General features: G+C 41.7%; 2 protein-coding genes across 2 annotated transcripts in view; both read right to left on the reverse strand.

The window, feature by feature from the left end:
- Positions 1 to 342: 342 nt before the first annotated feature.
- NSRP1 (nuclear speckle splicing regulatory protein 1) lies at positions 343 to 11,777 on the reverse strand. Its single transcript, XM_062506893.1, has 7 exons — positions 11,758 to 11,777; positions 10,555 to 10,642; positions 5,548 to 5,604; positions 5,259 to 5,390; positions 4,518 to 4,725; positions 3,828 to 3,936; positions 343 to 1,943 (listed from the first exon to the last, which is right to left on the reverse strand). The coding sequence occupies exons 1-7, from the start codon at positions 11,775 to 11,777 to the stop codon at positions 926 to 928; spliced, it is 1,632 nt and encodes a 543-aa protein (XP_062362877.1). The 3' UTR covers positions 343 to 925.
- Positions 11,778 to 12,765: 988 nt separating this feature from the next.
- EFCAB5 (EF-hand calcium binding domain 5) overlaps positions 12,766 to 22,092 on the reverse strand; it is a 28,979-nt gene continuing 19,652 nt past the window's right edge. Inside the window, exons 10-18 of the mRNA XM_062506934.1 lie at positions 20,027 to 20,316; positions 19,209 to 19,381; positions 18,249 to 18,477; positions 17,390 to 17,542; positions 16,124 to 16,221; positions 15,106 to 15,359; positions 14,534 to 14,763; positions 14,237 to 14,333; positions 12,766 to 12,961 (exon numbers count right to left, since the gene is read on the reverse strand). Coding sequence (XP_062362918.1) covers positions 12,834 to 12,961; positions 14,237 to 14,333; positions 14,534 to 14,763; positions 15,106 to 15,359; positions 16,124 to 16,221; positions 17,390 to 17,542; positions 18,249 to 18,477; positions 19,209 to 19,381; positions 20,027 to 20,316 — 1,652 coding nt within the window. The 3' untranslated portion in view covers positions 12,766 to 12,833. The remainder of the gene's footprint in view (positions 12,962 to 14,236; positions 14,334 to 14,533; positions 14,764 to 15,105; positions 15,360 to 16,123; positions 16,222 to 17,389; positions 17,543 to 18,248; positions 18,478 to 19,208; positions 19,382 to 20,026; positions 20,317 to 22,092) is intronic.

The following is a 22,092-nucleotide window of genomic DNA, read 5'->3' on the forward strand; positions in this document are numbered from 1 at the left end:
CCAATCTCAAACCCTTTTTTTAAATATGTAAGTTCACCTTACTCTAGCATAGAAGTAATAAACTTACAAAAAAACAAAGTGAAAGAAACAATTTTAAAAGTGTTGAAAATGTATTCATAAAGCTATGACCACTGTCAGACATTATACTTGCCTAGCTGGAAGATAATTTTATTCTTGAATATGAACCTTTGAACAGAAGACTAACAAATCTAAAACATCACTTAACAAGCAGACACAATTGTAATACATGAAAACAGACTCACCTACCTTACTGCATGCAAAAAAAAAAAGATGCAGTAAAATAACCTACACATGAAAAAGACCCACACATTTGATCCAATATATATCTTACACTTTATTAACTGTGTCTGTACATCAGGTCCCCAAACTAAAAGCCACACATAATACAAAATTCAAACCTGAATGTGCATCTATCTTACAAAACTCCACTCTACATACAGAAACCTCCTAGGTCATTATTCAGGCTGTTTTTCTTGCTTTTTCATCCATTTTTACAGGTTTGCTTCCCATTTTTGAGAGCAGTAGTGGGCAATGAGTCCTCCTAAGGGCTGAGAACATCTTTGTTTCAGCAGAACTCACTGTTTTGGCTGCTGAAAGGAACAGGGGGATGCATTCTCATTTTACATTATTTAACACTCCCAGCTCTGTCCAAATCTTCATGTACCAAGGGCGTGGTACTGAAGGGAAGGGTGGACAGTCAGCCACATTTAACATTTCAACTGTACACACAGACTAAGGGTGTGTGTCAAGAGACCTACCGATCCATTCCAAAAGTTGTTATTTTAAGGGACACACAACTTCTCAAAGGAAAGCCAGGAATGAAGAGGTAGGATAACCTTTTCTGTAGCCCGGTGGCCTTTCCTCTTGGCTGACAGCCCAGGTGTCTGTGCCCAGCCCAGGGCCATCAATCCTCCTCCTTCTCGATGTAGGGCTTGCTGCTGACCCGGGCCATCTGCCGCGCCAGGTACCGGTCCCGTGCCGACATCACCGTCTCCTCGCTGCTCCTTTTGGCAAATTTGCTCAGGCTCTCAGGTGCTTTCTGTGCTTGTTCTTTCTCCTCTTCCTCCACTTTTTCTCCAGCTTTACGTTTCTGCTCAGAGCTGGAGCTTCCCTTCTCATCCACCTGTTTGTCTTTTCCCTTTCTCTCTTTACCCAGATCAACCTCTCTGTCTTTTTCTGAAGATGTAGGAGTACTTTCCTTCCTCTCTCTGTATTTCTTTTCATCACTGCCATATTTCTCTCTCCTCTCCTTTGCATGATCTTCCCTTTCTCTGTATCTCTCTCCTCTCTCCTTCTCTCTGTCATTATATCTATCTTTATCATTTTTTGTTCTTTCTTTCTCTCGTTCCTTCTCTGAGCCCTTCTCCTCTCTCTCCTTTGCCTTCCTCCATTCTCTACCATGCCCCTCCCTCTCTTTTCTTCCCTTTCCCCTTTGTTTATCATCTTGATCTTCCCTCCTCCTGTAGTGATCTCTGCTACTGTGATCCCCGTGCCTGTGTCGCTCTTCCCTTTCCCTCTGGCGATCCTTCTCATGGGTCCTACTTCTCTCATAATCCTTTTCCCTGTACTGCTCATCACTCCCCCTTCTGCTTGACCTGCTCTCTCCGCTTTGATCACTTGTTTGGGCTTTGGTTCGTGGCTCTTCCTCCCCACTGGATGAGCTTGGTGACCGGGAATGCCTCTGGGTTTTCTGATGTTTAACTTCCTCTTCACTGCTCACAGAGTTCTCCCTTCTTTTCTTCTTTTTCAAATGTACTTTACTATGCTTGTATCTCTTGTCATCATCACTACTATCAGTTTCTAGGTCGGTGTCAGCATCTGGATTATTTTCTTTCTTCGAGGGTTTCACTCTTTGTTCTTCTGACAGGAATTTGCTCTTTTCGTTGGGTTCATCCTGACTGTCAGGTTTTTCTTCCTTTATCCTACATTTTTTATATTAGAAAAGAAAAACAACATTAAAAAGCCTGAAATCTTGGACTTTTCTATGAAGTGACTCCTGGTAAGGACTTAGGCAAAAGATGCTGCTGAAAGGTCTAAGAAAGCAAATCTGTCTGTGGCTCAGGTTCCAGTAATCCAGCACAAAGCATCCATGTCTGGCTCACTGGTGAATGTGAGCTGAGGAATTTATTTAAAAGAGTGACTATGGTAAAGTATGTGCAGCCTCCAACTAAGGGAAAAAAACATTGATTTGTGTTCCTGTGTAAGCCTGCTGGCAGGTTACAGGTTTTCCTATGTGTTGGGTCCTCTAGTCACATCAAAGAATTTTCCAGAGAAGAAGCATGTTGTATATTTTGTTGACAGAGAGAGGAACATGGTCTTTTTGATCCAGTATTTCTGAAGATCTCACTTGTGACTAGACAGAAATGAGTAACTTTTAACAGCTCAAATATTCTTAAATGCAAAATGCTGACCCATGTAGGGGGTTGTGCTTTGTCACTCTCTTCTGGCTGATGTGGAAATCCACGTTCATTCACACTAGCCATGTCTCAGCCGTGTCTCTTCCATTTAATCACACAGCTCCAGGAACAGCCTGTGGGGCACTCTCATGAGTCAGCACACCACTAGTGACATTCTATGCCTGCTGAATGCTTGAAGGCATGGACAGTCTATGAATGACTAAAAATTACACTCAAAAGTTTGGTAATTTACTTAGTCACCAAACTCAAAGGTGGATCAATTTAGTGACATTTCTGAGATCTAAAAATGGATCTGTTTTCTCTCTGCATCCTGCTGTATCACCATGAGAAAGAATAAAATTAAAATATACACCTGAGTTTATTTGAAAGCCTTGCTGGGAACACCATTTACAGGACAATTTGTTTCCCCTGAATTAATTTTATGTGCCACTAAAGGAAATTTCCTTAATTTGAAAGACCAAAAAAACATAATTTCAAATGCTCTCTACACAGTACAAAATCACATCATCCTGAAGATTTCATGAAGAACTCCCTTACTTCAGACAGCTCAGTAAATTTAGTGATCACTTTCTTTATTTAGGCTAAGAGTTTACTTTCTAACAATCCAATCTCAGATCTAGAAGATGTCTTGATGCAGGCTGCATTTTCTTTGTGATAGCAAACACTTAACTAGTGACATCCATGCTTTAAACCTCTATCAAATGAGGTTTAACCTGAGTTAATTGTCTCAAATGATCAATCACTGCATACAAGAAACATTCTCTTCATCACATTTATCCACAAGGCAGAATGTTATCATTTTAAACACCTAAATAATTCAGTCTCATCTCATTGCTTTGGAATGTTCACATATTCCAATTTCAAAATAGTGCCACTCGACTTCCTGTATATTTGATTCATTTCATTTTACCACAGCATCAACACTCAATTTCATTTTTATGCAACTAAATGTGGAGTAAGTACAAAGTGAAGAGACTCACATTCTTTACAGGAAATTCATAGCATATTAATTTCCTATGACTTACTGCTATGCTCACTATTTTACCTCTTGTCTTCCTCATGATTCAAAATGTGTAGCTTAATACAGATTGCTAAATATTATGTAAACCAAAGAAAATGTAGGTTAGAGTAATACCAAGCAGGATTACAACCTTAACTGCCCTCTTGATACCTTTCAGGCAGAGTCCCTGTCCTGCTTGTTTCATTTCTGTGTCACTGATGATCATTAGTTATTAACCAAATAATTCAGTTAATCAGCAGTATGAAATTACTAGTTTACCTTACCACTGTTTTAGTGCTCTTTGTCTTTAAATCTTTCAGTGAGTATGGAATCACAAACAGCCAGATGCTGGTTTTTACACCTGAAACCCTGTTGGAATCACATCCTACCTGGCTTCACGGAAGCTGCATTTAGGCATCTCTTCTTCCCCCACACGCTGGTTTAAAAGATGTCTGTAGAATCCACTGAGATCCCTCTGTTTGGTCACATCCAGGTATGCTGAGAGAAAGACAGGAAGGTTGGATTTACTGTGCCACAAATACTCATCACACACAACTCACAACTGGTACACATCACCACAACTGCAATTTCCATCCTGGAGGTTTGCAAATCCAAACTGGGAAAAGCTCAGAGTAACCCGATCTGGCCTCACGAGCAGACCATGCTTGGAGCAGGTGATCTTCAGAGGTCTACTCCAGCCCAATTTATCTAATGATCCTAAATCCTGTGCTTTATATCTACTCCTGATCCTGACCACAATGTCTGAGGTAACGACTGGAAACACCACTGTACCCCAGGCTTACACGAGTCTTCCTCCAACAACTGACCCTCCCTCAAAAATTAAAGTACCAACCCAAATAGGACTGACACACAAATGAAGGAGCTTCCTCTGCTCCATCTGTAACATGTGCAAAGGAAAGTAATAAACCAAGGTTGATCTGATTCAAGATCTGCTAATCTGGTCCTCTTTGATTTTAATTATCTCAAGCCTCACATACAGACCACCAGATGAATATACCATAAATCATGTACAAGGCTCTACTTCTTTTTCAGGACAATTATTTCACTATGAATCTCACCCTCGAGAGCTGATTCTCTTCTTTCTCTTTCCTCCTCCTCAGCTCTTTCTTGCAGCTTCTTCTTATAAGCTGAAGTCACAAAAGCCTCTTTGTGTGCAAACTCTCCTCCTTCCATTTCACGCTCTTTCTGAATTTTTCTTTCCATTCGTCTTTCTTGTTCCTTCTTTCTAATCTCGGCTGCTTTGAGGATATTGTGGATGTATCTGGGCTGAGGTAGAAAGGAAAAGAGTTACCATGCTGAGAGGTAATTGTGGTGGCTGAGAAAACACAAATTTGGGTTGACGGAGATGTTGAATTAAGTAGGTAATGGACAGAAACTACCAGGAGCTACTCTAATGTGTTCTCCCTCTGACTGATAGCTATCCAAAACAAAATGCCATTTCTTTCAGACCCTAACACAGCATGTTTCCCAGAACCAAGTCAGGCTGCTGGATTCAATCAAAACTGTCATTCCATCTTTGACTAGGAGGATTTTTACTGCAAATAAAAATAAAGGTTTATTTTCATTTTTCATCACTCTGTCTTCCTAACTGTAACAGCCTTGCCCTTCTTTTAAGGGCTGGGAGGTTTCCTTTCATCACCAGAACCTGACAAGAGCCTTCAAATGAACCAGAGTAAGTAACAATGAAAGTATCACTTATCAGGATAATCCAGCAATGCTCTGAAGTTTACAAGTTAAACAGCCATCGTTACTCCAAGCAGACAGAGTTAGGCAGACAGAATACATTCTCAGGTACTGACCTTTTTGTCATCATTCCCAGCCAACATTTTGGCACTGCTTTCTTTCTTCTTCTGCTGCATTTCATCATAAATACTGTCGTATTCATATACTGTAGCATCTTCTTCTAAAGCCTTCTGAATCTCCAGTTTAGTCTAAAACAAAAGCAAAGAGGAAGGGAAGATATCAAATTAATAATAATGAGATCTTTAATATTTTCAAATATTTGATTCCTATATTGTCATTTGAACAGATATATAGTATAAACTTACCCATCAGAACATTGAGAGTAAATTTAAAATAGTCCCTTACCTGTTTCATTGCTTGCTTTTTCAATGCTTCTCTTTGAAGACTTTCCCCAACAGTTGGCTGTAGGAAGGACACATTGCAGAAACAAAATTAATTACACTGACACAGATAATATTCTTTTTCTACTATTTTAACAAACAACTATAGAGTAGTCCAATTACAGACGGGTGTGATTCAAAATATATTGAACTCTCCCTGCATGTGCATCAGAGATGTAGCAGTCACAAGCAGATAAACTGACAATCATATGAAAAAAGAAAAACTGTATTCATAGTTAAATACAAAAATCTGCAAGGATTTGATATTTATTTCAAGTCTCATTTGTATCATCAGTTCAGACTTGAGAAGACAGCTGAACAGCATGTACTTTCAAATGTTACTGTTTAATTTCTCAAGATTAACATGCTAGAAAATAGAAATACTAATCTTTCCTAAGAAGAAACAGATCCCTACTGAAAACATGTTTTCTAATCATATCATCTTTTACAAAAGAGCTTTGCATTTTATTTGTTTCTTTTTCTTTTAATTAGTTTTGACCTAAACTACGTATCTACCTTTTCTCAACCAATAGATAATAGTGTTTATTAAACAGATCCACTATAATGGGAGGACTTGTATCTTTGTTTATACAATTAAATATCTCTCAATCTTAAAAAGCAGAAATAGGAAGGAAAAATCCTTTTGCATTTCCTGTGGTGGCTTCCCAAGTCTTCCAACTTTGACTAATACATGCTCTGTGTCACATTTCAAAAAGGCAAAGAGATTCTGTAATTTGTTCTTAATAAAATTAAAACATGAAAACCAAGTAGCAGAGAGCTTGGCAGCAGGAATTAAGATCCAGTGAAATCAAACAGAATTAGCACCATCTAAATTCAAACAGATTCCCCTGAACATGAAGGCTTTTAAATTCATTTGATGTTCAAAATAAAATAATAACACGCCGTGACCACTCTTTCTTATCCTATTAAAACTTTAACAGATGTGTCAACAAGGAAAAACACCAAGTGCTTTTCCACAATTTTCTACAGGACAGACTGCAAACAGTGCAAATCTTTTTTTTCCCCACTGGTTAACTTCAGAAACAGGGAAGCTGTGCAGGGATGGAGTGTCTTTATACATGACTCTGTGCACTGCGTCTCTCTCCCTCCCCTCCTCAGAGCTGCCTGCTTGATTTGGCCTGTGGGCAGTGCTGTGTGACTGCTTTAACAGAAAGGTACCTCAGCAGTGAACAATCTCCCCTGCACTATTCCAGAAAGCAGGGGCTCAGTGAAAGACAAAATAGATTCTGCAATTACATTTACAGGATAAGCTCTACTCCACAAAAATATCTGACACCCTGCTTAGAATGTTTTCCTTGTCTGCCTACATGGAATAAATGCACTGATCTACAAAGATCAGGTAAACACTAAAGTAATACATAATCCTCATTATTGGACAGATGATGGTAAAGAAGTCCATCTGCCATTTCTCCAGACTGGCAGTAAGTTTACAGAAAACAAACACCTTCCCCAAAGGTTTATGGTGGACAATTTCCTGTTGTGCTGTGAGCTCTGACAGATGAGAACTTCCTGTCCTTTTGTATTGTTTTACTTATCAACTGCCCATTTATTAAAGGTCCCATAAGCTCAGCAATCTGTCTCATACTTTTTCCCTCCCTCTAGTCAAGCTATTCTTCTGAAGCACAAAGCTTACAGTTCAATATTTTTTGGAAGAAGAAAACGTTTTAACCCTATCCTGTGAAAGGATATAGAATCTATGCAAATCAAGGAACTCTGAGAGATGAGGCTACCACTGCTACCAGACCATGGAAGAGAGCTTGTACACAACTGAAAGGACTATTAAAAAAACCCACAAACAATTAATTACTCCAATCTGGTAACATTTCTCATGGTTCTCTCCATTTCTTAGCTCCTTCTCACTCTAAAACGAGCTACTTACACCCTCATGGACATGGATTTAGGAGTGAATTCTTATGGCCTGCCCTCACAGAGGGTTGTACAATCCAAATACAACCTATACATGAGACTCCAGTCTTCATGGAGCCAAAAACCAAAAATCACATCAGGCAACAGCTTCCTTTCAATTTACACACAATGTGAGTCATGGCTGCTAGCAGAAGATCAAGAGAATGAACATAAAAAACATGTCATGTACACAGAACTGGCTTTTCTCAGCACTCCATCCTAGTTTCCAGAAACCAGATCAAGGACTTCCTGAACTGGAGGATGCACCTGAACCATTGTTTGACACCAAGAGCATCCCTTAATTTGACAAATCCATTTCTGAATCCATTTATATTTCTGGCCATGCCACAGTATCCTGTGGCAAGGAGTTCCACACCTTAACTACACAACTTCCTCTTGTTTAGATTAAACCAGTTACTTGGTAATTCCACAACAAAGCCTACTGCTCATATTATGAGAAATGGCAACATCACCTTACTTCTCTGAATTATTCTTGATTTTACATACATCATCTTGAGCTATTCTTTTCCACTTCCTCCTTCTCAGAAAACTCTTTTCTAGGAGCCCCTTTACAGAGTCTTACTTTGCATGGAAACTGTTGCATAAACTCTGGTCAGCACCAGCATCAATTACTCAGCAAATCCTTTTAGTCAGACTCTCCCTTTGAAAAGTTGCAAAGGAAGCAAAACCAAAAATCTAAGCCTACAAGAAGATAAGAGTTTTCTGGGTTTTTTTTTTTCAGCTTCTGCCTGCTTAAACACTCCATTTATCTTTTAGGTGGTCACTAAAAAACCCACCAAATCCAGCTGATACATTCACAGAAGTGTTCACACTGGCTCCACAATTTCCTTTCCAAATTTAGCACCTACTGAGGTCTATGTACACTCATTTTTCATCCGGTATTAACAAATCAGTTTTGAAAGACTGGTACAGTATAGGAACACACAGTGGGCAATTCTGGAGCAATCAGGAAATAGAAATTTTATCTGTTGTACCAAAGAGATAATTTCAACTAAACTCCAAAGGTAAAAAGGAACAATGAACATCACACAAACTGACAAGCCCCTTTTCACAGTCAACAATGTATTTCCAGAAAAATTTATGTTTCCTATTAACTAACACAAAGACCATCTTCAACAACTAACAGCCATTAATGTACTTAGCCACAAGGAAAATAATCCAAATTCCTTCAGCAAGGGTAGAGGGAAAATCTGAGTGAAAAATGCATAAAAACATTAAAAAAAAAAGGGAGCAAAAGTTTGGTATCTAATATATAATCACAGACAAGTCAGGTGTGCAGATTTCCCAGCACAAACTTTATTAGAGTTCAGTTAAAAATACATAATCTCCAGACATTCGAGATGTAGTTCTGACTGATATGGTAGCAGACAGGAAATGAAACCCCTCCCAAGTGCTGCTCCTTATCTTGAAAAGCTCTGAAATCATTACTGAACTAATAAAGTAATTCTCATTTTTTTAAAAAAAATCTTCTTTGATAAAGGCAGTTATGAGATTATTACTTTTTGCTGGATATGTACCATACTGATGAGCACAACAACTTTTAAGAGCTTTTGTAACAGACTCTGACAGTGAATCTGTCAGCTTTTCTGAAAGGGAGGATGCTTGAGCTGTTAAGCTAAAAGTTGGCAGACAGCACCATACATTATTTTTACTAGAATTATTAGTATTCATTCTTTTTTATCAATGTTTAGATATTAAGGGAAAATAAAGAAGTGAAAAAATACAAGACAGCCCCCAGGAAGGTTCCCAGGCCTACCACATAACATTAAATGACAGCAGATTAAATGAGGTTTATTCCTGGGATCTGGAAAATGTGGGGCCAGCTCCCTAATGCAGAGAAAGACACCAAATCCCATCTAGCAGGGAAATTGCCTCATCACCACCTCCAGCAGCTGCATCTAAAGGAAAGCCTCTCTTTATAGCCACAGTGGAGGGATACACCTCTGAGTATCACAGCTAAGTGAGGAAAGAGATGGGATTTAAAACACATTCCTGTCCTGTTTCCTGTAAGCTGCACTGAGGCAGTTTCATGTTGAGGGTTGTGTACACATCACTAGAAAGGTCCTTAAGTCCTTTCATGCCCTGTAAAATGGGGGCTCAGACACCTGCAACAGCAACATTCCAGATTTTGTTAAGGAACCACGTACGCAGGAGCTGGGAATTGCTAAATTCAGGCTTTCTGTGACACAAAATTAACAACTGCTAGTTCATTAAAATACAAATAGATTTTACAAGTCAATATTTTGGTGGGTCAGAAACCGACCAAAAATTATTTGATGCTTTATTAGCATTGTTTTTCTCGACCACACAAAAGAGCAAGCATGGAGTGAAGCTCCAGGGAGGAAAGAACATATTTGTAGCACAGGGCTCTGTAAGAGCCCAGCCCATACCCAAGCCCTTTCCCGGACACTTCCCGTGCTTCCAGCAGCACATCCAGGTGGGATTTACACAGCACACAGTGCCCTCTACTGGGACAGAGACAGAGCGAGTATTTCGAACCAAATACTTCAAAAGAAATTAAAAACTAAAGATTATCGAAAAGAATGCAATATCATACATCTCTTGCTTTAGAACTTTTGGGATGTACAGCTTTGCTTTTGTTCCCAGTATGAACATCATAAAATCAATTACATCAGATTTGGGTGGAATAACTAAAGGATAAAACACAAATAACTACCATACTTTAAAGTTAGTATCTGAGGGAGACCTGTTGATTACTACTGGTCGTTCTATTTGCAGGCATTCACCAGTGATAGCCAACAAATCTCTTTACAAGCTACAGTTAACTCTGGCAAACAGTTTGTCCCCTGCTGAACTTCTGGAAGAGTAGACAGAAAGTAATAAAAAATCATCACCTCTATGCAATGTGTACTAAAGAAAATACAGATCAGATTTCACACCCAAATCCAAAATGATGACACGTATCCTAACAGCACTGCCAACACATGATGCAGCCATAAAGGGTTGGACACAAGTAAATTTGCAGAACACAGGGCAAATTTGAGAAGAAAATTGTTGAACTGACCTCTTCATCTGACTCATCTGCAAACACTGAGAGCTTCTTTGACACAAGATTTTTCTGTGGCAACTTCTTGGGCATAATAAGCCCATATCTAGAGAGAGAAAAAAAATCACTTTTAGCATTACAACATAGCACGTTCAAACCAAAAATCTGCCATTTACCATTTTGAGAAGTAAAAGGTGATCATCAGCATAATGTATCAAAGTTATACGTGAGCAGCCTTTTCAGCAGAACACACCTGCCAGCTTCTCCCATAGCTACTGCTGTCTTTTGCCATGCAAAGTTTCTGGATGCAATGACTATCCTAAATTAGAGCACAAATCCCTCTTGTCCAGAGGTCTCCAAGTAATTTTCTCTCTCAGAGAAGTAAAAAATTACTGTTTAATCTGAAGGGATTTAGTCTTAGTCTATACTAGGCACTATTTCATGGCTACATTTGCAGTGCTGTAACTTCATGTTTTGCTGGCAATGTAACCACAGGGTGCTACAGCAAAGGACAAGATTTAGTCAGATTATGTCACGCTGGGATTGATTAACCACACATAAACAACTCTTCTGCTGACAAAGTCCATCTCCGTGCTAAACCCACTTCCTTTTGGTGCTGAGCAAGCTCTAAATTGGGCATTTCTTGCACACCTGCTCTTCCATGAGTCCACCATTGAGTCAACAGCGCGGCACAGCGTGTGTGGCTGAACTGACTGGAACACCTCAACACTGTGCGGGGACCCCACCATTCCGGGGGTACTCAAACACTGTGGGGGTACCCCAACACTCCGGGGGGACCCCACCATTCCGGGGGTACCCCACCATCCCTGTGAGCGCTGCTTGCCTCCGTGAGCCCCGGACCCGCCCTCAGCTCCGTCTGACCCGGCCGCGGAGGCCGAGCTGGAGCCACGGCTAACCGGGCCCGCTGCTTGAGGGTGGGAAGCGTGAGGGAACATTGAAGAGGTTCTCCTCCATAAAAGTGAAAAACACTGCCGGACAACACAGCCGCAACGTCAAGCGCCTGCCTGCTGTTTGAGTTCTGTTTGTTTTTAGTAACCACCGTTTTAAAGTCAGGCCAACACACCGAGGCCGCGGGGCGGACACCTGGGACAAACGAGTCCCTGGGCGCGGGTTTTCCAGCGCTCGCCCCCGCCCTCAGCGCCGGCCCCAAATCCCCCCCGACCGCCGTCCCCGGCCCGGCCGGGCCCTGCCGGCACTCACTGCTTGCCCAGCGCCGCCATCTTGTCCGGCCGCCTCCCCCGCGCGGCCGCTGCCGTTCCCCGGCCGCAGATTCCTCACGGCCGAGTCCTCCCCGCGCACTTTCCCCGCCCGCCGCAGAGACCTTCACGGCACCGTGCCGCGGTCTCGCTCCGGGAGGGAGGCAGAGAGCGGGCGGAGGGAGCTGGAGGTGGTGGTGGCGTTTTTTAACAGCTCGTTGTCGAGGGGTGAAAGTGCTGATCAGGGAAGGGCGATGGCGGGCGGTCCCTGAGGGGAGCGGCGGGGGAGCCGGAGGCGCCTCCGGGCAGTGGTGGGAAAGGTCCCTGAGGAGGGAGAAGCTCTCGGGGGAAAAGCCCCCGAGAAGCTCCTGGGGCCGGGGCTGAGGAGCCACGCTGGTCCCCCCCAGCCGTCACCGAGCTGTCACTTGTTTCCCGCTAAAGGCTGAAAGAGGAGTTCAATTTCCCAAAATGTTATTTTAAAAGTCATTCTGCCAAAAGGGATGTTATTGGAAAGATGAAATCTCACTGCAGACAGTGCAGTTGCTGTAATCTCAAGATTTATCCCCATAAGAAAGCTTTTTGTGTTATATTAATAGTGTTGGGCTTTTCTGCAATGTATTTAGAAGAATGTTACAAAATGCTGATTAACAGCCTTTATTGAAAATTATTCATAAAAGGTCCTTTAAGGAGACTGAACCTTGAAAAGTAATGCTGTATCATTTATGAGCATTGTTACTTGGGATCCATAAAGATGTCCCCGCCTCTCATTTTCCCATCAATAAGAACCTGTAATACTTGGATTAAGCCTTTAAAATTCAGTAGCTGTACTGGCGAAATTCTTCCCTTTAAAGTTTCTGTTCCTTTTGCTTGATAATCCTTAACAAACTCCCTATCAGTTTAATTGATAATCCCTAACAGATTTAAATCATTTTAACAACAAATACTAGTGCCTATGCATAAAAATTAGAAAAAAATCAACAGTTAATTTAATAAAAAGTGTGAAACGTCAGAATCACAAGGATTATATGAGAAATTAAGAAATTTAATTGGAGGCACACTAGAACTGGATGCCAAAAGGGGCTAAGGATGTTTTATTTCAGTGTGTTGGCTCTTGGTGATCTCTGCAAGTGCCAGGCAGGTGCGAAGCCACTGGTACAGATATTCAGCTGGAGCAGAGTCTTGCTGCCACACTGCTGCTAGAGGGACATCTGGAACAAAGAAAACAGCTGTAAATGCAACAGGGAAAGTCAAAACCATGAGCAGTGTTGCCACAAGAACAGAAGATCATCCCCTCAGCAGTTTACCCTGGATCCAGTATTTCCAGGAATGGTGATGCTTTGAAAAGCACACAGCTATGTTGTGACAGTGACCTGTCAAGTGCTGACTTTCCACTGTAATTTATCTTATTTTGTAGTGGGTGCCCTGTTGTACAAAGTGCTCTGCTATATTTTAATGCTAAACATATATGGAACATGTGGACATTACTTGATGGTCATTTTTAAAAAATGTCCATAACTTGAGTTATACCTGCATTCACACCCCTGATCTGACACTGCTCTCTCAGAATAGGATGGAAAACCAACCTTTCCTAGCACACCTGCAGTTTCCAAAGCTACATTATTTAATCTTACTATATCAGCATCCCTAACTGTAGGAAAACTGGATGATCTAGGCCTGTTCTGTTCTTTCCAGTGAATTAGTTTATATATGAGAACACATGAAAAGGAACTAAGACTGCCTCAAGTGTTTGCCCTTTATCAGCAGGCAGGCTACCGTTGATAAATATCCCCAGCTAAAGCAATAACCATTGTCCACATTTGGCTTTTAACAAGCCTCTCAGACCAGTATTAGATCATGAAGAGAAAGATCTCAACAAGAACAAGTAATTTCTCTTGCAGAGATATTGTTGCAAATAATACTAACAGCCTTTTGACTGTTCTGACACCAAAAAGAGCTCATGTTCATTGAAGGAGAGACAGACTGACAAAAATCTCCTGTCTGTGGCCCGTGAGTACATTAAGTACTTGGCAGATGGTGTTTATGAAGAGGAGGGCTCACACTGTCTTCCTGTTTGGAGATGGGTCAGTCCCTAGGGCAGGGCACAGAGGTCTGAAGCAGATTTGCTTGCCAAAAGAACCATCATCCTTCATATGTCTTTACATATTACTTTCCAAAAGAATTCTCATGCTTCATGCTTATTGGGAGGTTTGCAATGAGGTCACTTGTTGTGGAAGGTTTCAAAGCTGATCTGCTCCCCTTCCCTGAAGGCACTGAATTTTGAGTCTAAATGGAACAGGTTGATTTCTATTGACCAAAAAAGATGGCAGATATTTAGGACCCATTATCTGTTGTTTAATCCATTGTGAAATCAAAATTAATGTCTGAAGTAAGGCCCTTAAAAGCACTTGGGTGAACATTGCCATTGACACAGTTTCATTGTTGAACCATGCCTGGTAACCTCACAATAAGTTTATGATATTTACCAGTGATGAGGTCCAGCAGCAGCTCTGCTTGAACTTGCACAGATGAAGCAGTTGGATCAAAGCAATAAATCTCCTGAATCAATTTGTCATCGAGTTTCTTCAATGCAGAGAACAAAAAGATTAGGGTGTTTGTGAAAAGCTTTCAGAATGAAAGACAGATGAGAAACATACAGGAAATCTATAGCTAATGAATTATTTCAATGCCCTTTTCAATTATTTCATTTTCCCCTTGGCAAATTCCACTGTGTCTTCTTGGAGGAGGAAGACGCAAACAAACGTAACAATTTGAATTCTCACCAGTTTACACTGACTCCAGCTCTCAGTCTCCTCTGAGCCCTTCCAGTCTGGATGCAAAAGCAGCAGCACAGCCTTAACTATGTCGTGTACCAGAGCTGGGGGCTCTGCACAGCTCTTTATTCCAGCAAAGCTCTCAGCACTGAGTTCCTGGACACACTCACGCAGCTCCTGCAGCATGAACCGGTGGAACAGAATCTCTGCATGCCTCACATTTGCCACACGTTCTGCCTCTGCAATCAAAAACAAACCTCTCAAGAAGCTGCTCAGAAACATCTGCTACTCAGGACTTACATTACTGACTGACAGTCTATGTGCTAGATCCCTGAGGGCAACAAGGTGTCTGCTTCACACCTTTGATTTCAGCACGAAGTACCCTGTGAGCCAGAGTTAAAATCTGCCCATTATGTTTAATTCTACTCTGCTAAACTCTGAGATTTGTTTGGGAGTAGTTTATATATACCAAGGATTTGTATTTGTATTTCCATTCGTGTAGGAATGAATCTTTTAATATAATTTTATTGAGATTCCTAATTTCACTCCAAAAAGCTATCTCACAGCTATATGCACAATACCCAGCACTTGTGTTGGTTCTCTTCCCTCTAAAGACCTCTGCAGGATCTCCGAGCAGGCAGCTTGGGCCATCTTTAGCATTTTCTGCAGGTCTTTCTGTTCCTGAGGTGGTAATTTCTTGTGCTGTCCAATGCTGATATCAAATATGCCGAGAGTTTGTCTTGATAGGTCATGGAGAGGTACTGCAATGTGGTGTTCTCCATAGACAGAAGTGAGAGTGACCTCTGAACTGTCTGTGCACTTGAACAGGTAATCTCTGAAATGAAATGTGCTCGGGTTTACCATCCTGGTTTGTTTTGGTGATTTATTTAGCGTATTTAAGATGCCATTCATCTCTTGTTAAAATAAAGGTATTACTTTACGAAACCATAGTTTGTTTTCTTGAACTGAAATTTGCACAGCTCTAAGTATCATTCAAGGCATGTACACAAAGGGAAAAATAGCATTGAGAACACAACATTGCTTATCCAAGGTGATTGCTGAAAATCATGAGAATTTAACAAATCTTGCTTTAAAAGCAGTTTGCTGTTTCTAACTGCATTGACGTTGGTTCTAGACAGTTTTATAAAAAGTAAAACCAGCTGCTGGAACAGCAAATGGCTGTTCAAGCAACTTTCACAACAAGGATGACATTCATAAAAGACAAGTCTGTGAGGATCTTGACAGTGGAAAGAAACGGAGAATTGAAGGAAATGAGACTAGTATGGCCAGGAAAAAATACAGATTATTCTAAAGAGCAAAACGGTGCAGTGTAGGCTGTAATCCTGCAAACCTTGGCAGCTCAGCTGGTAAGCATTAAGTCAGAAGTTTTTGCAGCTTAAAGTCAGAAAGAAAATACTCCTCAGCCCTTCACAGTTCAGTGCCATGTGCATAGACACCAGAAGCCTTGATAGTAAGAGAGCTGCAGCCAGACACTCTCAGGGCTGCACTACCAGGGACTTCATGTAATGTGGGTCAGCCTGATGCAGGCTGAGTCAAGGAGCAGAGGGAACCAGTCCCATTGCAGGTACTGGAGCCTACCTGAGAAGGTTTTCCTCTCTGAGGAGAACAACAGGAGAGCTGTGGACTTCCTTTTGTCCTGTGTTATCTGTAGTGATCACCTTGCACAGAGCATAGTCCTGCCAGAGAGAAAAGAAAGGTTTAGCTGCATCCAAGAAGGGAGCAGATATTTTGAAGCTTGGAGAGGGAGGAAATGGTTTCTTACAGGAAACTTCCACATACATTCAAGAGCAATGGGATTGTTTAAAGACATCTCCCAACACTGCTCAGTTTTATTCTCAGAGAGGGGTGAAGAATGTACCCCAGTCAGACCTCCCTCAGCCTGACTATTTAATCCACCCCAGGCTCCACACTGAGGAACACCCAGAGGCCTAGAGGTTTCCATTCTTTTTCCCATCCTTCTGCAGTCCTTTCTCATGCCATGTTTGTGTCAGTGTGTCTTGACACATGAAAAGCACAGAGGGGAGTGAGTGACCTGGCTATCAGGCAGCTAACAAGGGAGCAGTGCTGGGCCTGGAATGACAACAGAACACTGCCAACATAAACCATGCTTATCAGAGGAAGCAGCTGAATTATGGCTGCAGCAGATGTTGTACAGACTTTGGGATGACACGGGATCAGTCCTAAATATTGCATGTACTTGTTGTCTTCTTAGCTTAATGGTACATGAAGTGACAAGCTTTCCAGGGCCTGAGTGCCTGTTGAACAACTGGAATATGACCTGCACAAAGCAGGGCTGCCTTTACAAGCTGGCTAATTGGGAACCAGTCACTTCCTGAGCTGTATTTACATCTTGGCTGCTGACATAAGTTCAGAACAAAGAGCTAATAAATTAGCTGGAACGTTCTCTTGTCACTATAAAATAGCATTATTTTGACATGCAGAGGATCTCCAAAGAGAAGCATTTCCCTTAGTGGAAGTCCCAGGCAGCAAAGCTATGGATGGATGGATGGATGGTGGAGTTCTGCTCTATTGGTTGCTATGCAGCAGTGAACACTCAAGTAGGAGAATATTCCCTTTTCATATGGAGAAAAGTTTATACTAGCAGTGCTCTTGAATTCTTTTACATGGGAGGATGAAAAGAATTAAGAAGGGTGTCCTTTACGGAGGCAATCTTCCCTCCCTACCTTTGTAGCCCTTTTGTTGAACAAGCGGGCACAAGAATCTTGTGCAGACTTCAGCTTTAATGATAAAACCACTGGAAAAACACAGGCAGCTAGAGATAGCACTTCCTCTCTAAAGCAGCCTTTCAGCCCCCAATGATTACAGACCTTTTCTCTGCAGTACCTTGTCTTTGCCAGGCGCCACCAGATAGGTTGTGACAGCGTGGATGCTGGGTGTCCTGGGATACAACCAGTCCAGAGCAGTGACAGCCACTTGTAGGACATTTTCCTGCATGCAGATGTGGTGGTAGGCTTTGCTGAATGCATGGCAAACTCCCTGTGAAAGCAGAATCCTCCAAGTGAGCCAGACAATTCCACAAAATCTGGGACAAAAAAAGCTGGGGGAATGTTCTGTTGTAACAAATTGCTTTAATCAGAATTTGTAAAGCAGAAAAGTGACTGTGAAATGTCCCTTATTAAATAATGTCCTGAAGTGCTCAGTACCCGGTCACGGCCAAATCCTTAAGCAGACAGAGCTGATTTTTAGTGGAAATACCCAAATGGACCGGGTAAGGTTGGCTTGCTGCGCTCCCTGCTGCCCAGATGATGCATCCACAGTGAGGCTGATCCCAAAGAGCATCCCAAAGAAATCCGGATGGCTGTCACTTATAATTATTCCAACACGTAAAAAGTAAGGTTTCATGTCATTTCATAGAAACGAACACAAATATGAGATTGAGAGCTTCAGGAAATAAAAGCTTCTATCTTTGGACTTCGCTCAAAAGGTAAAGTAACATCCTTGTCAAGAAAAGATTAAATAAATTATTGATGAAGTGATACGTCATAATAAATTTCAGATAAGATGCTGATCAGCAGGATGTGCTGATAAGGTGCTCTCCTTACACCACCTTCACCATATACTGCAGAAGGGGACTCACAGTTTTTTTTTTAGTTGTACATCTTAAATTTACTCAAAACAAACATTTAAAATTCACAAGTTTTTGCAGGTTGGAGTAACAAACTGCTTTCTGGATGGTGCCCACCTCGTAGAAAGTGATCTCATGCATCAGGAAGATAGATTTCTCACACTGGTCCCGAAGAGTGTCAAGTCCTAGAATGCCAAAAACTCTCCAATGAGCATCATACAGGGGCAGCACCAGGAGTGAACCTGTACTCTCCTCTACAGGACGGTCAGAGTTCCAGAAGTGAACGTTTCCATGGAGCTGAACTCTTGGAACATAGATTGGCTTTCCCTGGTCAATGGCTGCAAAACTGAAATATAAATTTATGAGATTTATCAGGAGGAGCAGAGAACCTATTGTGAAACAATAAATACAGCAGCTTTCATCTCTGCCTGGTTTTTGGCATCCAAGAAGGAAGGTGTGAACCCCATACTCTGACCACGCTCAGCAATACCACATTTACCACTTGCATCCCAAAGGCAGTGTTAACAAAGAGGCATTTTTCATCCTTAGGACATTTTAAAAACATCAACTAATGAATGGAATGGAAAGGAATACAGAAGCAAGCAGCAGTTACATTTAATAGGTTAGAGGCAGCAATGTTTAGAGAAACAAATATGTCTAGCTTTTGGAAATGACAAGTGAAGAAGCATGAAAACTGTTTATAGCATAAACGCTAGGGAAGGAAAGGCATTGTTCTCAAAAATATCCTGTGGATATAAACTGGCATGAGGGAATTAATTTTTAAAGAAGAAAATGTAGGCCCAGTGCCACAGACATTTGCTAAAGGATGAGATTTATTAGACTGTGAGCTAATCTCCCCAAGGAAAGGAGTGAAATCCCAAACAGAGCAGTTCTAAGCAGACCATGCAGAATATAAGGACATGTATAGGATATTGGATCATTCCACAACTGCCCCTTGGGAGAGTTCCTCTCTAGAGTGATCTCCATCAACCTCAGTTTCCAGTGTGTCCCAAACACTTCCCCATACATTCTAAACAGTTTAGAGGAAAAGAAACAGGTATTTGCAGCTTTTCTTGCCTGATTCCTTTCATGTCTCTGTGCAGTACTTGGTTTAGGAGATGGGGAGCATCATCTGCAGTACAGGCCACGTAGCGCAGGAGAACCTGTCCCTGCTCTGGGTGGAGCTGGTTCTCTTCCAAAAGGGCAATATATGCACTGATCCTCTTCTTATTCCCATGGGCTTCCATGTCCTAGCAACCAAATGTTCCCCATTATAGTCTGTACAATAGCCACTGGCACTTGTTTAATGCACTTAGCACTTGTTTAATTTTTGCTGAGATGCTGCTCTGGGTCACTGAGTTTGTGTGTCACCAACCCCATGATGTGACTGGTGTCTGCCTGCTGCACCCTGTGACAGTCACAAACACTCAGTATTTTGATAGGCACGGGAAACTGAATTCCTTCTTCCTGTTGCTAATGGGGAAGAGTGAATAGAAAAATAATCCCTAACTATAATTCGTGCCTAAAAAAAAGTCCTATGGACTTCTTCTCCAATAGGAGATTCCTTTAAGATAAAAACAAGAGCCAAGAGTTGCCACATTTACAAACCTAGACAATACTGAAAGAACACTTCAGCTACACTGAGAAAAGTTTGGCTTTGAGGAGGGCTTTAATAGTGAGGAAGAACAGCTAAAGCTGCAGCTGTAAATTAAAAATTGAACCATTTTCACTACAAATTAATCATCTTTGTCCCAAACTGACTCTGATATATTTCATTTCAGAAGCTCTAAAACTACAGCTATGGATTTCCAGATCTGACCTGAGTCAGTTCTTCTATAAGTGAGACAAAATTATCCTTGAGATTCCTTCAGTACTGGCAGAGCAAGGATGCCTACCTGGGACAGGGCCTTAAGCACTGCTTTGTACACTGGTTCCATGCTTGTTACGCTGCTCTCAGCTGCTTGCTGGATATCCTGCAGCCATTTCCTCCTGGCTGAGCTTTGCAAGCTCTTGGTGTGACTTTGTTCCACGCTTGTGGTCAGGAATCTCACCATCTTATCAATAGTTTCATCCTCATTGCCAGTGAACTTGGAAGCAATTAACTCAAGGAAAGCCTGGAATGCCTTTGGGGATAGCTTCCCCACTTTACTGAGCTGTGGGTATCGGGAGCAAAGCTGTTCCCTTGCTAGTAGGGGGGAAAAAATAGAAAATAAGACAGGGAAAATCTAGTTTATTAATCAGTTTTGCAAAATACAAATCAAGACCTAAACAGGCTTTGGATGGAGTCATCCAGCCCATCCTTCTAGGTTCCTTTCAGCTATCTCCTACATGGAAGTGCTCACACCTGCAGGTAATCCCCAGTTTCCAGACCTGACGCATCCTTTTCTCTAGATGCCTGTTTCTCTCCTATGAGGAAGAATCCCACACGGCCCTGGTTTCTCCCTGGTGCTGTTTAATTCCGCAGCCGGTCAGTCAGAGCTGTCCCAGCGCGGCGCAGGCTCTGCCCAGCCCCGGCTCTGGGCTCACGGGGGTGCTCTTGCACAGCCTGAGAAACGTGCGGGAGCCCGGGCTTCAGGGCTACTCTGTGATTGATGCTTCCATCATTTTTTCTGCATCCTGTTTTCAAATCCTGTTGAACCCGAAGATGCCCCTGCTCACGTCAGGGTGCTGGAGTAGATGATCTTTACAGGGGCCTTCCAAGCCAATCCATTTTATCATCATTATCACAGATTTTAGGTGAAGAATTAGCAAGTACTAACTTGGCCCTAGTCGTGGAGCCATGATGCTTAATGCTGTTTTATCCAACCCATCATCTAAGGAACATTCCGTATTCTAATTTAATTTCTGATTTTCTGACAGAACTAGGATGGAGAATTTTTTGATCATATAAAATGTTTGGATTTTTACTTCCACTTTCGCTTTGAAGAAAGGGATGAAGAAAAAAATAAACATGAAGATGAATGTGCTATGATCACTTCCTTCACTACTAAGCCACAGCATAATGAATTATTTTCCCCTTTATATCTAATGTTACACTTTTCACTTGCATGGGCAATCAAATAATTCTACTCACTTTTTACCCCGTGCTTCCATCCAGAAGTAAAATGTCTGTGAACCCTTCCCCCAAGCCTACCTGTTCCACATCCTTGAGAGATTAGGTTGAGGCTGCTAGAAATAGTTCACATTGCTGTTAGGTGGTGTTGATTTTGCTATGCTCCCTTTCTATTTATTTGTCCTTTAGTTTATAAGCCCTTCATGGAAAGGACATATTTCCATGGTATGTTCTGGCATGCTTTGAATACAAGACAGCAGTGAACTGCCAGTTTCTCCTGGGTGGACAGCCTGGAGATGATTAACTGTGACATGCTGGTGTGCTCCCCACCCCACCAGCTGCCTCCAGTGAGCTAAAGGATAAAGAGATTTTGGTGGTTGCCAAAGTGAGCCATTTTTAGTGATTTGCAGCAGAACAAGCAGCATGGAGACAAGCATGGTGATGAAAAAAAACAGTCCTTTCCACCCAAGCACACATGCAGACATGTTCTTAATTGCTAATACAGTGTTTCAGAGCACCTTCTGTCCACATGTTAATATGCACGAGGATGCCAGACAGGTTCAGGTGAACTTGCAGCACTTCTACTGGACACAAGTCTTTTCTATCAAGGACCAAATTCGCTAAGTTTATGCAGTGAAATAACCAACAGAGAAGTGATACTCTAAGCTGCTCTGTAATTCATGAGAACTGTGAGACAGTGTGGATAACTACAGGCTATTTGAGAGCTATAAGGAAAGCTGTTCTCTCCTGTGAGGTACATTCCTGCTGGAAGCACAGTAAAATGTATCTATTAAAAATAGCTGGATAACACAGATGGACTGGACTAAAAGTGCAAACATTTAGTCCTCAGGCTTTATGTGTTTTTTTTCACTGCCATATCACACGTATACATTGCATGTTACAGCTGAA

This window comes from Cinclus cinclus, chromosome 22, assembly GCF_963662255.1.
Source record: "Cinclus cinclus chromosome 22, bCinCin1.1, whole genome shotgun sequence".
NCBI lineage: Eukaryota > Metazoa > Chordata > Aves > Passeriformes > Cinclidae > Cinclus > Cinclus cinclus.

Bases quoted from the DNA above. Each gene is read 5' to 3' on its own strand.
- NSRP1 (XM_062506893.1), bottom strand. From the start codon at position 11,777: ATGGCGGCGCTGGGCAAGCA. The intron at 10,643-11,757 runs GTGAGTGCCGGC...TTCTCTCTCTAG, and splicing joins ATGGCGGCGCTGGGCAAGCA to ATATGGGCTTATTATGCCCA. The intron at 5,605-10,554 runs GTCAGTTCAACA...TCCTTCCTACAG, and splicing joins CAGATGAGTCAGATGAAGAG to CCAACTGTTGGGGAAAGTCT.